At 46.5% G+C, this 16,662-nt stretch overlaps 1 protein-coding gene across 1 annotated transcript in view; it reads right to left on the reverse strand.

Annotated features, from left to right (window-relative positions):
- LOC122070223 (phospholipid-transporting ATPase 2-like) overlaps positions 1 to 16,662 on the reverse strand; it is a 123,328-nt gene that overhangs the window by 29,624 nt on the left and 77,042 nt on the right. The window contains 1 exon segment of the mRNA XM_042634349.1: positions 1,727 to 1,858. Within this exon segment, the coding sequence (XP_042490283.1) occupies positions 1,727 to 1,858 (132 nt within the window).

Here is a 16,662-nt window from a genome sequence, read left to right on the forward strand (position 1 = left end):
CCCCCCCACCCAGACATTATGACTTGGTAACATGGAAAAAAGTGAATGCAACTTCTGCAAACAAATCTAAAATATCTTTGAACACTAATGTCCTCGAATTTAATTTCAGTTGGTTTGGGATTCTTCCAGGAACATCCCGGCAATACGTTCAGGGAACATTCTAGGAACGATCCCAAATCAACGTTTAATGTCCAAGTTAATCAAGATCAGTCAAATAATCTCAAAATCTGCTACTCTTCATGTATAGCCACCAGATTGTTTTGTTCAGGTTGCAATCCACTTACAACAGACCAGAACATTTATATTAAAACATCAAAAGTAAATTAATTTTCTACTTCTAACTCAAGTTCTCTGATAGAACCCATGAGACATGAAGAGAAATAACAATTTCCTTCCTTAAGGTCCTTGCACAAGGACTTGTCTAGACTCACCTAATGAATCACCTTGAAAGTTGAATTTTTCTTCTTCTTCTTATTGGTTGTTCTAGGTCTAAAACTATCATGGTATTAGATACTTGAACTGTTAAGTTTGTCTCAAATTCTTGACCCGTTTGGAAGAACAATTTGCTCCGACATATTTTGGTGGCAACCCGAATGGGATTTTTTCTGGGACCTGTAATGGTAGCAGAGGGGTTAGGCCGACTTGGAGGAGTATATAATGTTCTATCGTCTTGTTGAGCAAGTATCGAAATTTGGGGTTTTTCGTGTTAGGGTTTCTGGGCAAGTTTTCTAAGAGTTATGTTGTCGACATGAATCAAGAAACTTTGGACCACTTTTTAGAAACTAAGGTTCCTGGCATCAGATGATCTTCAAAATTGGAATGAAGATCCCTTGTAACTTATCTAGTTATCCTTCGAAAAATGAGCTTGAACCTCTAGCTGGTTTGGGAGATATGGAAGAAATCGATTGGAGGCCAAAACCCTGACACTAGCTTCTTTTTTTGTTTATCTACCGTGATATCTATATTTCCCCTACCTGCTGCCCTGAGTTAGAATGGTCTTGAAGACATCAGCCATCTTTTCCTTGACTGGCCCTTCTCCTCCACTGTCTGAAAGAGAGTTCTCAGTTCCTGTTGGCCCGCGAGGAAGAGGCTCCTCCCCCTCCGGAGAGAATGGACTGGGGTAGAGAGAACATTTTCTGGCAACTCCATCTGTAACATTGTTGGGAAGCTTGCCTTCGGTGCCGCAATCAACCACATTTGGATGGAACACAATCTTTGAAGATGGACTTCCAATTCTAGATCTTTCAATAAGATTCGGAATGCCATCTTCTTTGACGTGTCCTCCAAGCTCGTTTCACTCTCCCATCACAATGTTAAGGATTCCCCAAGGAACATGCTCATTGTTGCTTCCTGGGTATGCCCTCTACTATCTTGCTTCCCCCCAACCCTCCTAAAGGGATTTTCCCCTTGGTCTATCCTATTGTTTTGTTTTTGTCTTCCCCCTCAGGCCCTTGTATATCCCCCACCCCCTTCTTTCTCCCATTGGCAATGAACTTAGTATTCACCCAAAAAAAATATTGAGAGAGTTTGACTTAGTGATCTAGACCACTCCTTACTATATCCTGTAGATCTCAAACCCCACAAAGAAATAATAAATTATACTATTTTAGAAAACACTGTAGCCATGAACTGCAAATGATAATCTTCATAGCAATGGAGGGGAAGCATTGATATTCTACTATATAAACACACATGAAGAGAACACAAACTAGATATGAAAGAGAACCTGGGCTTTTTGTGATGGTGTCACACGGCAACAGATAGCTGTCCTCGACAATATTGTTAATTCAGTAAATGCTTCACGATAATGCTTGAGTACAATTTCAAGTGCCCAGCCATCAACAACAAATGCCACATCCTGTTGCCAAAGAGAAGCAGTGAGAAGAACTTATACATCTTCAGACAGAAAATAATATCAAAACCTTAAAAACCTAAACAGTTGGCCCAATTCCTCATAACTAAGGGGTCATGAGTTCAACTCTTCTTGGGGCATACCTATACAAAATATATATATATATATATATATGTGGCACATTCATCCTCAAGCATCGGCCATAATGATGCTACAAACACAGTTACAATAATCAATGATCTAATTAAGAACATTTAGTAAGACAAGGAGTTCTCCAGCAGTTGGGGGATCAAGGCAATTTAAAAAGGTCTTTAGGCTTTTTTGTTGGGTTGCCCCACTTTCTCATGCACGAGAACTTAGCTCCTGAATACAGATGATTCTTAAGACACTAAAGGAGAACAGGGTGCTATTATCAGGCAGCTCCTTTCGGAGTAGCTGCTTGTGTCTCTTGGAAAATTTATTTTGCAGGCAACTGAGAAGGGGCTGGCTTACCAAAGAAAATAGACACCGAAAGTTCTGATTTTGCAGAGTTTCCTCTCATGGACTTGTGTACAGAGCTAGCCAATCAGACCTGTGTGTGAATGACAGCTACTACTTTCATTCACAACCGATCTAAGAACCATACATACGGCGGGGGGAAACACAACCACTAGGGGCAGGAAAAAAGAAAACCATCAAAAGATTCTACAACCCAGTAATGCCGGGGAAGGGTGAGACAAAATAGAAGAGGGTAAACCCCAAGAGGAAACACTGAGATTGTTCCGTGGGGAGCTTACAACAGGGAGGACAGGGATGAGAGAGAGCTTGGAGGAGGCCTCAAAATAGATGGCATTCCAACTTGTCAAAAGACTGAGACCTAGAGGTCCATTTACGGAGGTTCTGCTCCATCCAAATGCTTAATGGCCACTTTGAAAGCGAGCTTCCTAGCAGTGTCACATATGGATTTTCCAACGAAAGTCATGTTAATCCAAATCCATTCTCTAGAGAAGGGGAGGTGGAATCTTCTAGAAGGCTAGCAACAAGATAGAACTCTTCTTCAGATTTTGGAGGAAAAGGGGGGCATTCAACATAGAGATGGTTGATATCTTCAGAGCCATTCCAGCAAAGACAGCAAGCAACGGAAACAGGGAAATGGCAGTGGATAAGGAAGAATTGGGCGGGAAACAGTTGGAGAGGGCTCTCCAAACAGTGAAGCTATGACGAGGAATGTGGAATCTAAACTAGATAATATTGTGCCAGGGAGGAGTGCCATGGGTTCTGACAAGGTTCCAAGCCGTGAGGAGGAGAAATTTCAAAAGGAGGAAGGAGTCTACATGGCTTTGTCCTCCCTATTAGAGGAGGAAGGGGGTGAGGGAGGACCAAATGGTGGATAAGGAGATGGGTGCGATTGGAGGGAACCAGGCTCCATTGGAGATAATGGAGGACACAGGAGTGTCTTTGGCTAGACTAGAGTAGATGGATCTAGGATCCACTTTCAAGAGAAGCACACCACTGGGATGCCAGTTGTCGAGCCAAAGGGAGGTGGAGAAACCATCACCAATCCTCCACTGAATGTTCTCCATGGAACGGGGCCTAGCTTGGAGGATTTTCTGCCAGACCCAAAGAGGCATCAGGAGGGATGGGGGAAGTCCACAAGGAGTCTTTGCAAAGAAGTGGGGAAAGGGAGTACACCCAAGAGACCCAGATGTTGTGCTTGGAAGCCAACTTCCAGACAAGCTTGAATATTCTAGCTGAATTGACATCCTTGATCCTTCTAAGGCCAAGGCGTCCCTCAACTTTGGGGAGGCAAACAATGGACCTCTGGCTGGATAGAAGAATCTGGTCATTTATGCCCCTTTCCAAAGGAAGGAGCAGAAGAGCGACTCAATAGCCTTAGTGGTGGCTTTGGATAAGGTAAGGATGCCAGACCAGTAAATATAGGAAAATTGGAGGACAAACTTGATTAGCTCCAACCGACTAGTGGATATAGGAATATTTTTTGTGATTTGATGTGACTCAATGTTGATTTTTGATGATTTGATGTGGCTTATTTTTTATGACTTGATGTGGCTTAACGTTGATTTTTTATGATACAAGTCATATGTAGCATACTAAATAATGTTGGAAAAGAGAGAAAATGAAAAACAACACCCTGTTCCCTTGTTCGCCTTAAGGCAGGTGACTTGTCGCCTAGGCACTTAGGCAACCCTCCAACACCTTGGTTCGCCTTAGCGCCATGAAAACTATGATCCTAACACCAATAGAACTCTTGTATAAGAAGTTGAAAACCCATTTGACTTCTTTCACTAGGCTACAACTGCTGCTATCAATCTAAAAACTAGGGATTGGAACAGAGACTAATTCTACTACTTGCACAGGACCTTTAAAAACTTGGATTTGCCAATCTCTCTACATCATAGTTGTCATGGTGCCTAGGAAAAACATGGCAGTCGAGGAGGGGCAAAATTTAAGACAACACCAGCAAGGTAACCAAGGCACCAGTCCAGACAAAGCTGCCTCGACAACTAGGCAATGCCTTGACAACAATGCTCTACATCACCTTAGGAGGAAAGCTGTGATATGCTTATGAATTTTAGGGTCGTCAATGGGTTGAATATTGTCCTGCTCCATATTCGAATCCAAACCTTTTTAAGTCCCACACCAGTTAGATCAATACCCAAATAATACAGAACGGAGATTGGATTAGCATACTCGACCCAATTAATATTTGAGCCAATACAAGGTTCCATCATGAAGGGGAAGGTCCTGAACCTCCTCCCATGTCCTAATCCTTCTTCAATGTCCGACACTCCTCTAGTGGCTCTTGTCGTCAGACCCCCTCCTTCCCCTCCTCCTGCTCCCTCAACCTCCCCTCCGTCCATCTCTGCTTCTACTCTAACCAAATCTTAGTCCTATGTTGTCACTACCTCCTATCACTCCCTCTTCTTTGTCCCTCCCTCCACCTACTGTGACTAGCCTGTTGGACTTTGTCTGTCAGGATTACTAGAAGCCGAAATCCTCAAATGGCATAACTACATTGTTGGGCACTTCTTTGGAGCCCGCCCTCCTTTTCACCTAGTGAAGTCCTCCCTCCCCAAGCAATGAAGGCTTCGTGGTACTCTCTCCACCTTCCTCCTTGACAATGGACTTTTTGTGTTCAACTTCTTTGAAGATTTGGATAAGCTCACCTCTTGTAGGTGGCCCATGGCAAGTTGGGAGAAAGCCAATTTTCCTCTGCCGCTGGGATCAATACACTACCTTGGCTAAAGTGGATTCAGAAAAATTCCTATATGGCGTGCACTCCCCAACCTCCCCTGCACTACTAGTGCACCCAAGGGTTAAGCATCGTAGGCTCTCACATAGGAAAGCCTCTCTTATCTAATCAAAGAACAAAGATTATGGATCGTCTCACTTTCTCCAAAATCTGCATTGAGGCAACCGTTGATCATGCTCTGCCCACTTCTGTGACCATAATGGATGAAGAAGGTTTCACTTTCAATCAACTAGTGGCAAAACCTTCGGCCATTCTTCAAAGAGCTGCTCTTAGGCTACTACTACTACCTCCTTGGCCGCTCTTGAGGGTACCGCTAAAGATTCCTTCGATGATCTTGAAGGCCCTACTATGATTTCCTCTGTTACATCTGCAATTCACAACCGCCTTAGAGCTGGTACATTTGCTTCTCCCTGGTCCCCAGGGGGTAGAAGAATCTATAGCCGGCACCGGAGAAGTCGTAAGGCAGAGCCGCTGCCTCGTGAACGTGTTTCCCCTTCCTCTAAACCCAAATCGGTTGATGCGAGTGACCTCCAATCATTATCCGCTGGTTAGAATAGGTTTGCCCTCCTGTCCCTATCAGAGTCTGACAATGATGGGGGGGAGCCTATCTCCTTCGCATACCCTAGTTGCTGACGACGCCACCTCTGATGCTACAGTTGATGCAGATGCTTCCGCTGAAAACCATATCGCTTTTGTATGCCCCCGATTGCCATGGTCCTTCTCTTTGTCATGGTACTGCCTCTGACCCCTTTCTTTGCCCTACCTCTACTGGTCATGTCTGCCCTTCTCCCATCTCTACCCTGCCTTCATTCTTATTTGCAAGCCTTCTGTCTCGCCCATCTTATCCCTCCTTTGGGCCTTTATCCTTGGGCCCATCTCTTTCTATGGGCCTTCACCTTAATTTAACCATCTCTCCTATCTTGAGCCCTCTTTCTTCTTTTGGCCTGCCAAACTATAACCGTGACCCAAATATTATTACCCACTCCTCTGGCCCCACCCAGCCTCTCCCAGGTGAACCTCAATCCGTTAACTCCCCTACCTTCTTGACGCACAATGGCCTTCTCCCTCGCCCGACTAATCCCTCTTCCTCCTTTATGTCTCCAACTCCTTGCTTTCCTCCTGCCGTTGATATCCCCCCTTTGACCTTCCAAGTTCTTCTGCCTCCCTCCGCCATAGTCTCTAGCTCTTTGGCCTCTTCCGCCCCACACTCTGTTGATTATGATTCCCTCTGGCAGCCCCGCCTCCCCTAGCCTCTCATTCCTCCTTCGTGTTCCCCCTTGCTTGTAGTCTTGCTTTGGATCAAGCTATTCTCATGTCTGCCTATGGCCCTGTGGCCCCTTGTCTCCTGTCACCCCCATAGGCTCCTCTGTTTTTATTTCCATTGATGGCCTCCCGCCAAGCCACCTCACCATGGAAGGTGATCCTCCGCCTCTTCGGTCAGCACAAGCCCTTCCTGTGCACTCTTTCACTAGCCCGGGCATCGTGCCTGGCCATTCACCTATTACCACCCCTAATGCCTCCTCCGATGAAGTCCCCTACTCCCTCAGGCTGTTTAGACTCCCATTGGCTCTTCATATATCAGTTCCATTGATGGCCTCCCAAAGAGCCGCCACACCTTGGAAGGTGCTCCCCCGCCTCCCTGGTCAGCTCAAGCCCCTCCTATGCACACTTATGTTGGCCCAAGCATCCAGCCTGGCCATTTTGCTACTGCTACTGCCACTGCTAGCTCCACTTTTGATGAAGTTCCCTACTCCCTAAGGGTTGCTCAGACTCCCTTGGTCTCCTTAAAAGTTGCCCCTTCATCAATTCAGTATGTCACCTCACTGAAGTTTGTACTTAGCTCTCTAGAGACTACCTTTTTCTCCCCATCTGCTGCCAGCTCCATCAACCACAGGAAGACCAAGCCTCTTCGACCCAGCTCCATCCTTTCATCCAAGGGTCCTGTCTGCACCTCCATAAAACCTTCTATTCCAACTCCCCCCTTAAAGAGTACCACCGTAGGCTTAGGCCTAAGCCTGGATCCATCCTCTCCAAGGCCTCTCCTGGCTCTCTCGAGCATACCCTGCCTCCTTCCCCTTCTAGATGACCCCCTAGACCACTTGGAATGTTCAAGGTCTGAACTCCTTGTCCAAGCATGCTTCCATTCAATCCCGCATTCATAACTCCCGCTCAACCTTATGCTGCCTCCTTGAAACCTGTGTCCTTGAAGCCAATGTCCCCCGCATTGCTGCATCTATTGCCCCTTCCTGGTCCTTCCTCTCCAACTATGCCCACTGTCCCAACGGGAGGATCTGGGTTCTTTAGAACCCCATCCTCCTCAACGTCTCAATCTTATCCTCCTCTCAATCCATCAATCTTTCCATGTACCACCTCTCTAGATCTCCCTCCTTTTCTGCCATCTATGCTCTTAATCAAGCTCTTGACAGGCTGTCCCTCCGTCTGATCTCCGCTCATTTTCCCCCTTTGTTGGCTGCCTCCTTGGGGCATGGCAGGAGACTTCAATGTCATCAGGCACGCTTCTAAGAAAATTGGTGGGGACCCCATGGACCTCTCAGTCGATCCCTTCAATTATTGCATTGATAATATTAGTATGAGTAGTGACCTCGCCACCTCCTGTGCCTCCTCCCCACTACCTTTGATGCCGTAGCCTCCCTATGAACCCCTCCCCTCTGGCAGCCTCCGCTGCCAGAATCTCTTCCTCTCCTGCAACCTCCCTCCTAGCCCCCATTGCTCCCTCATTCTTTCACCTCTGTGGTCGCCTCCCCCTCCCCTTCCGATAACCCCCAGTCCTCCACTCCTCCCTCATCTGGCCATACCTTAATTTTTCACCCTCCGGCCATTCATGATTCCACCCCAGTAGGCCTTTGCCCCCTAGACTTCTAGATGCAGAGATACTCAAGTGGAAGAACTGTATTATTGGTTCATTCCTTGGTAGTAGGCCTCCTTTCCCACTGGTCAAAGCTTCTCTGATAAAGCAATGGAAACCGATTTGCTCCATTGCTATTTACATGCTCGACAATGGCACCTTCGTGTTTAACTTCGACGATGAGTCCGACAAGGCGTTTGTTCTTGACGGAGGTCCCTGGTATGTCAAAAGGAAACCAATGTTTGTTAGACAATGGGTACCTCAATCCTCTTTCGCCAAAACTGAATCTACCACCATTCCACTATGGGTCTCATTCCCTCATCCTCCACTATTGGTGTGCAACCGGCCTAAGCATCATCGGATCTCTGATCTGCAAGCTGTTATACTCTGATAGACAAACAAAAAACATGGACAGACTATCTATGCAAGAATCTGTATTGAAGTGAAAGCTGGTTCCGATCTCCCCTCTGTAGTTATAGTCATGGATGGCGAAGGATTTTCCTTCACCCAAAAGGTTTCTTATGAATGGATTCCCCCGGGCTGCTCTTCATGCCACTGCTTTGGACACAAAACAGCTAACTGCTTGCATAACGCCGCTGATCCGAACTACCTTTGCAGCCAAAATCAAGCAGCGACCACCACATCATCTCATGAGCCCTCGCAGCAAGTTCCTCCCATAAATCAGCCCGCAAGCAGTAGTAGAACCAGAAAAAGGAGAAATCGCAACCAACCGTTGCCGGAAATTGCAGTCAACTCTTTGTCGGAAATTTCCTTGCCAATAGACCTCTAGGCTTTAACCACCAGTTCTTCGATGATGCCCTCACCATTGGATCCAACCCTTTCTTGGTTCTTGAGACATCGGATCCTGCCACGGCCTCTGAGTAGTCGCTTTCTCACTTGGGTTCTCTGCCTCCTGAAGTCCTGATTGAACGATCGAGCCCCTCTGAAAACCTTGCCATCATCCCCAAAATTGTCCTTCACCCCATCTTGCCTCTCCCCAACTCTCTGCCCTCTGCTGATCCTTCTTCCTCGTTGGTGGAACCTTCTAACACTTTCTCTCGTCCTTCCCTTACTCCAACGACTATACCCTCTCGGTCCAACCTTGAACCAGACTTCATCCCCCTAAACCAATTCATTCTGGTCCACATATTAAACAAATGTTCCAAATACCCTTCGGACCACCCCCTCTACCCAGGTAACCTATACAACCCCACCCACCCCCTCAACCAACCCTCCACTACTCATCCTATATCCAAACCAACCACCCTATCTGACCCTAACCCTCTACCCGACCCTATCACTCGGCCTTGCCATCCTATTGCCCAACCTGATCCATCCACTCAACTTAACCCGCACCTAGACCTAGCCAACCTTCCTCCTTCACCCGAGTCCTCTGCTGTTCGTTGCCATATTGTTCTGCTTTCCTCTTTTACAGGTACTTCTTCGAATGCAGCTGACGGTGCTCAAATCACTTCTCCGGTTGCCAGAATGTCCTCTCTTGACCCGCTTGCAGCTGAGTTGCCGATGATGGCCCTCTTGGCCAATATCGAAGGGCCTCAAAAGACAACTCTGCCGAAAGTGACCCTCCTGGTCAATACCCCTGTTATTCCTGCAACTCTCCCTAAAGACCTAGACACTACATCTGCTCCTTGTCTAGCTTTGAAAGGCCTCACCGACCCTCGTCTGGCCTTGGAAGGCTCCACAGCTACTCCTCAGGCCTTAATGGGCCAAATTGATCCTCGTCTGGCCTCTGCAGGTCCCATCATCCCCTCCGCCGGTTCTCCAGCTCCCTCGAACCCCCGTTCGACTTCAACTCAGCTCACGGGGGTGATCGGCCCTCTTAGTTTGATCAACCAGTATGACGGCTCTGCCATCGTCCCAGTTGTTCAGGATGACTCCCCAGCGAATGGCAACATCAACTTTCAAGCCTTGTCAATGAACTCAAGACTCATGCCCTCCAGACCTAATCCCACCACCATTGGCTCATCTGTCGCGACTTCAACTCCTGTTGGTAACTTGAGCACATCTGGAATGACCAATCGAGGCACCTTATTGCATCCTGCCCTGGATGAGACCCCAACCTCTCATAACCATCCCTGCTCTACCACCAAATCCTCCTCCACCCTTCCCAGGAAACCAAAACAAAAAACCTATCTAGTATCATCAGAGCCTCATCAACCCCTACCTCCACCCCTGTCATAGGCTACAGGCAGCTGGCCTCCCAAATACTCCCCGTTGCTCTGCCAAGCGTCCGGTGCACACTTCTACTTGTTCTCAATGATTCCTTGGACCATTTGGAATGTCTAAGGTCTTAATTCCTCGGCTAAACAAGCAGAAATTAAAGCCCTTATTCGTTCCTCTCAGTCCAATCTCTGTTGTCTCTTAGAAACCAGGGTCCTCGAGGCCAATGCGGCTCGTATTGTTTCCTCAATCGCCCCAATTAATCCCTCCTCTCCAATTAATTTTTTTTTTTTGGATGAATATCCTCTCCAATTATTCCCATATTATTCCCATAGTCCAAATGGGAGAATCTGGATTCTCTGGGACCCTGCCTTCCTCACCATAACTAACCTCTCTTCCTCAGCCCAAGTAGCCCACATCTCTCTCATCACTCCGACCCTTTCATTTTCTCCCTCTCAATTGTTTATGCCCACAACCAAGCCTCTCTCCGGGCCTCTCTATGGGACGACCTTCTTTCCTTCGACAATACCCTTGGCCCTCGCTCTTGGGGCATCGTTGGAGACTTTAATGTTGTCCAGTTCAACCACGAGAAGCTGGGTGGCAATCCCATTGATTCCTAGGCAGTCGAATGCTTTAACGACTGCATTGATTACCTTAATCTTATTGAACTCAGATGGTCTGGTGTTAAGCTCACTTGGCACAACAGAAGATCTGGTAACCTCTGTGTTGCTTGTAAGCTTGATCGAGTCCTTGTTAATAAAGCCTGGCTCAACTCTTTCCCCTCTTCTCATGCCACCTTTGGTCTTCCAGGGATCTCTAATCACAGCCCCATCTCCCTCCATGTTATCCCTTTCCGCTCCTTCGGCCCTCAACCCTTCAAATTCTTTAACATGTGGATTTCCCACCCGGATTTTCACTCCCTTGTCGTTAGTGCTTAGTATAGCCACCCCCCATCCCACTTCCCCTCTCCTCTCTTTTGCCTCCAGACTCAAGAGCGTGAAAATTGCTTTAAAGCTTTGGAACTCCTCCACCTTCGGGAACATCACCTCTCCAATCTCTTCTGCTCGGGAAAAGCTTCACTCCATCCAATCTAAAATTCATCAGGATCTCCACAACCCTATTCTTGCTGAGGAAGAGAAATCTGCCTCGGCTGATTTAGCCTTGGTTCTATCCCAGGAAGAAAGCTTCTTGTGTCAAAAATCCCGTATCAAATGGCTTGAGCTTGGGGATTCCAACTCGGATTACTTCCATCGCTCTCTCAAAGCATGGAATAATGCCAACTCCATCTCGATGCTTGTCTCCTCCTTTGGGACTGACCTTTTATCAAGTCAGAAGCCATCTCTCATTTTCAGAGACTCTTCAACTCCCACCCCTCCCCTCTCACCCCCATCCCCCCCAAACCTCCTCAACAAATCGGTGCCCATTGAATTTAATCCTTTCCTTCAATCTATTCCTAGTGAAGAAGAAATAATCTCTGCCATCCTTTCCCATAAATTCAATAAAGCCCCGGCTTGAATGGCTTTAATATGGGATTCTTTTCTGCATGCTAGAATACCATCAAAAATGACCTTATTTCTGCGGTCCAGAGCTTCTTCTTCAACCCTAACCAAATTATGGGGATCAATTACATATTCCTTTGCCTCATCCCTAAAAAGGAAGGTGCGTTTTCCATGAATGACTTCAGGCCCATCTCTCTATGCAACCTTCTCTATAAGTTTATGGCCAAAATCCTTGCCAACAGGATTCATAAAGTCATTGACTCCCTTGTCAGCCCCAATAAGTCGGCCTTCATTACTGGAAAGAGTATCGCTGATAACATCATGCTCTGTCATGAGATTGTCTATGGATTCTACCGCAAGTCCCATTCCCATGCGGCTCTCCGCAAGATTGACATCCACAAAGCTTTTGACACCATTAGCTGGGATTTCATATCTTCTGTGCTTCTTCAAATGGCATTCCCTCCTTCGTTTGTTCACTAAATTTGGATCTGCATCTCCTCCCCCTGCTTCTCTATTCTGGTTAATGGGTGCCCAGTTGGGCACTTCCCGTCGGGTCGAGGCATCCGTCAAGGATGTCCCCTCTCCCCCCTTCTTTGCTCTCTCCTTGGAGGTCCTTTCCCTCTCCATCCAATTTGCAACTGACCTCCACCTCATTTCTCCCATCCCCAAATGCAAATCTCTCCTTTCTCATCTTGCTTTTGCCGACGACATCATGATCTTCTCCAAACCTAATCCCCTTTCTATCTCCACTATCATGTCCCCCTTCATTCCTTTGAGTCCTTTTCGGGTCTCAGCATTAATCTCCTCAAATCCAATATTTTCATTTCTGGCGTCGCCCCTAAGGTTCGTGCCTTCATCTCTGACCTCTTTGGTATTCCTCTTGGCTCCTTGCTAGTGAAATACCTGGTCTTCCCCTTATTACCTCCAAACTTTCGGTCCATCATTGCACCCCCATGTTGGACAATCTTAGGAAAAGGCTCCAACTCTGAAAAGGCAAGCTTCTCTCTTTCGCTGGTCGCCTTACCTTGTTCAGATCAGTCCTCCAGTCCATGTACCTCTACTGGATTGCAACCTTTGTCCTTCCAGCTTCCATCATCAAATCCTACGAGTGTCTCCTCAGCTCCTTCCTCTGGAAAGGCTCTAATTCCTCCAAATTCCTAAGACCTCTTAGTTGGGAAAAGGTTTGCCTTCCTAAAAAATGAAAGTGGTCTTAGGATTAGAAGAATCAAATCAATCAACTCTGCTACTATTCTCAAGCTAATCTAGAAGGTTGTGTCAAAGCATAAAAGCATATGGGTTGATTGGATTTACTCGGGTCTGCTTAAAGCCACCTCCCTCTGGACCGCCCCTTCCATCTCTGATGCCTCCTGGATTTGGAGAAAGATTCTTGATCATAGGAATGCTGCTCTCCTGGCCTTCTCCTTGGTCATTGGGAATTGTCATTCTATCTCTCTTTGGAATGTCGCTTGGCACCCTTCAGGCTTCCTCTCCCACCTTCTCTCCCCTATAGTCATCTATCCTTCGGGCCTTCCTTCCAATGCCACAGTCTCCTCCATCCTCTCCCCCTCTAGCTGGTCCCCCCTCCTCTCCTTCTCCCCTCCTTGACCTCTAGACTCTCCTCCCCCCTCCCCCCTCCCCCCAGGTCACAGAGGTAGAGAGGACAAATGCATCTGGCTCCCCCTCTCCTACTGGATCCTTTTCTTCTACCTCTGCTTGGTCCTTCATCTGTAAGCCTTCCCAATCCATTCTCTGGCACAAGGTTGTCTGGTTTAAAAGCCACATTCCTCACCATAGCTCCACCCTATGGCAATGCCTAACAAAATGCCTTCCCACCCAATCTTTTCTCCTACATTGTCACATTCCTGTCAACCCTGCCTGCTGTCTCTGTCCGAATGGCATTGAAGATATCCCCCACCTTTTCTTCTCTTGCCCCTTTTCCTCCCGCATCTGGAAAGTTGTCCTGTCCAAAATGTTGGCGGACCAGAAGACCTATCCTCCCTTTTGACAAGGAGTGGAACTGGATAGATATGACCTTCTCTGGCTCCTTCATTTGCGACACCATTAGCAATCTCACTTTTTGTGCCACCATCAATCATCTCTGGATAGAGCGTAACATCCGTAGATGGTCTCCCAATTCCTGTTCCCCGGATAAGATTTGGAATGCAATCTACTTTGATGTCAGTTCCAAAACATCCTCCCTGCTGTCTCGCCCTGTCAAATATACTCCCAGAAACTCCCACATTATTGATGCTTGGAACCTTCAGGTGGATATTATCCACCCCCTTGAGGTCTTTCTGGTTTCTAGCTCTCCCCCCTGGTTGTTGGCCTTGTAGTGTTTTGGTTCACAGAGATCTTTAGATTGTTATGTATTTTCCTTTTTCTCGTTTAGCCTTGTGCTTGGCCATTTGATGGCCTCGGCCCCCTTTTTCCCCCCTTGTATAGTCTTCTCTTTCTGGTAATGAATTATTTATTCATCCAAAAAAAATATTAGTATGAACGGCCATTGTTGGTCTGGATCCAAATTCACTTGAAACAATCATATAGTTGGTGAAGCCCATAATTCCTACAAATTGGCTCCTTCCCCTCTTCCCACGCCTGCTTCGACTCCCTGACATCTCTAACCATTCCCCCACCACTCTTCATGTTCAGTCCCATATCTCCTTTGGCCCCAAGCCGTTCAAGTTTTTCAACATGTGGTCCCTTCACCAAGATTTCCTCCTTATTGTTCATAAGGCTTGGAACATCCCTATTCATGCCTTTGCTTCACCCCTCATTGTTTTTTCCAGATTGCTGAGAAATGTCTAAGCTGCCCTTAAAAGATGGAAATCTCTCTCCTTTGGTAACATCAACTCCATTGTCTCTCATTTCAAAGACTAAGTTGAATCTCATCCAAGCTAGTCTTTGGCATGATCCTCTCAACCCCTCCCTGGCTAAGGAAGAGAGAATAGTCTCCGTGAACTATCTGTTAGAGATATTAGTTATGTTGCTCTCAGGGTAGTTTAGTAACTTGTCATGTTATGTTTTAATTTTTCCCTTTTTCCCTCCTTAGAGAGGTATGTGTAATTACTTCTAAATATGTTAGTGAAGTAATATATTGGTGTTAGTGAGACTTTACTCACAACACATATTCTACCATCACTCTTCTTCTTCTTCTCCAACCCTTCCTTCTTCTTCTTCTCTCTTTCTTCCTTCGTTAATCACAAACCTTACATTCTAACTTGGTATCAAAACTCAAGATTTTGGTTTGAGAATCGGATTACAAGTTCCCTCCTCCTATTTCCTCTCTTTGGAACAGTAGGTTACAAAAGGGTTCTAAGGAAGAGATCATTAGATGAAAAAATTTGAAGTATTTATGAGATGAGCTTGGAAGAAGGTCAAAGCATACCCAAGAGGAGTCTTTATGTGAAGGATTAGAAAGATTGAAGCTGCTGGGAGTTCATAGCAACAAAATCCAGCCAACCCATGATTACCGCCAGCTCCTCTTTGGGAACCCTCTTTCTCTCTCATCCTACCACCATTGGGGGCGGTGCATACCCCATTTGGATCGCCCAAGGCTCCTCTACCAGGCCCCTAAGCTATCGGTCCTAGGAGGAGAGAGACGTGAGCTCACGGCCATTTTTTCCACCGGTTTACAGTTACTGCCTCCCCTGTTTTTTCCCTTGCTGGCTTCCAAAGTTGATTTTATGGTAGATTCCGGCTATGTTGGACTGTGAGATGTATTTGTCAGGTCTCATGAAATGTTATGACCTAACTTACTTCTCCTAAAGTGTGCCTTGATATGATTTTTCTTTGGTATTGTGTTTCTTTCCTTTGTGGGATTTATCTGAGTATCGGGAAAGGAAATTTTTCGGTAGAGTCTGTACTCTCCATAATGCGTGTAACTCCTCATCCACAAAATATCTGAAGATAGTGGACTTGGAGCCCTCTTTGTTGATGTTTCAGCTAGTGTATCAGTAATGCTCCTCCTCCTCCTATGATTTTTCATAACCCATATACTCAGATCTCTATTGTGAAGTTGGACAACACCAACTATTTGGATTGGGCTCATTCGGTGAAGCTTTCCTTGCAAAGTAGGGGAAAGCTACGGTATGTTACAGGTACTATTAAGGCTCGTAACCCAAGTGACCCATCATATCCAAAATGGGAGACTGAAAACTCCATTGTTATGACTTGGCTGATATTCTCTATAAAACCTGAGATTGGAAGAAGTTTATGAGAAAAGAGAGTGCAAAGGACATTTAGGATAGTGTTACCAAAACTTTTGACCGTGTGGGTGACTCGGCTAAGGTTTATCAACTACTCGAAAAGGTCATTACCATGAAGCAGGGGGATAGGACTATTTCTGAGTACTACAACATTGTCATTAGTCTCTGGGAAGAGTATGATCACTATAGGGGACCTCCAACTATCCAATCCTGAAGATGAAGCTAAGGTGTATCGAACACTTGAAAAGGCACGTGTTCTTTTTTTGCTTGGTGGGTTGAATCCCGAATATGAGCCACTCCGGATCCAAATCTTGGGCCGGTCTCCTCTTCTATCCCTTAATGAAGTGTGTAGCTATCTGCTAAGTGAGGAGACCAAGCGGCTGACCATGGAACCTGCTCCTATTGAGAATCAGCTCTTACTACTAGCTCTCAGAGAGGCTAGAGAGGTGGTGGTCGAGGTCAAAGGCCACCTCATGGAGATGACAGACGATGTGATCATTGTGGGAAATTTGGGCACACCAAAGAGAGATGTTGGGTTCTTCATGGCCGTCCTCCTGGCATGCTTGGTGGATCTAGTGGTGCTCGTGGTGGCCATAGAGGGGGAGCTAAAGTCCACAATGTTCACGTTGAGACTGCTACTACGAGCTCTGCTTCTAGCATACAAGCAGAGCATAGTTCCCTTACTAGGGAGGATGTTGCAGCACTCCGCAGGATCATGTCACAACTGGGGGGCTCATCATCTTCTTCACTTGCAATGCCAGATTCCTTATCTTCCGCCTTGAAGGTTTCCTCATCTGCCCCTTCCA

Source organism: Macadamia integrifolia, unplaced genomic scaffold (genome assembly GCF_013358625.1).
Source record: "Macadamia integrifolia cultivar HAES 741 unplaced genomic scaffold, SCU_Mint_v3 scaffold86, whole genome shotgun sequence".
Lineage (NCBI taxonomy): Eukaryota > Viridiplantae > Streptophyta > Magnoliopsida > Proteales > Proteaceae > Macadamia > Macadamia integrifolia.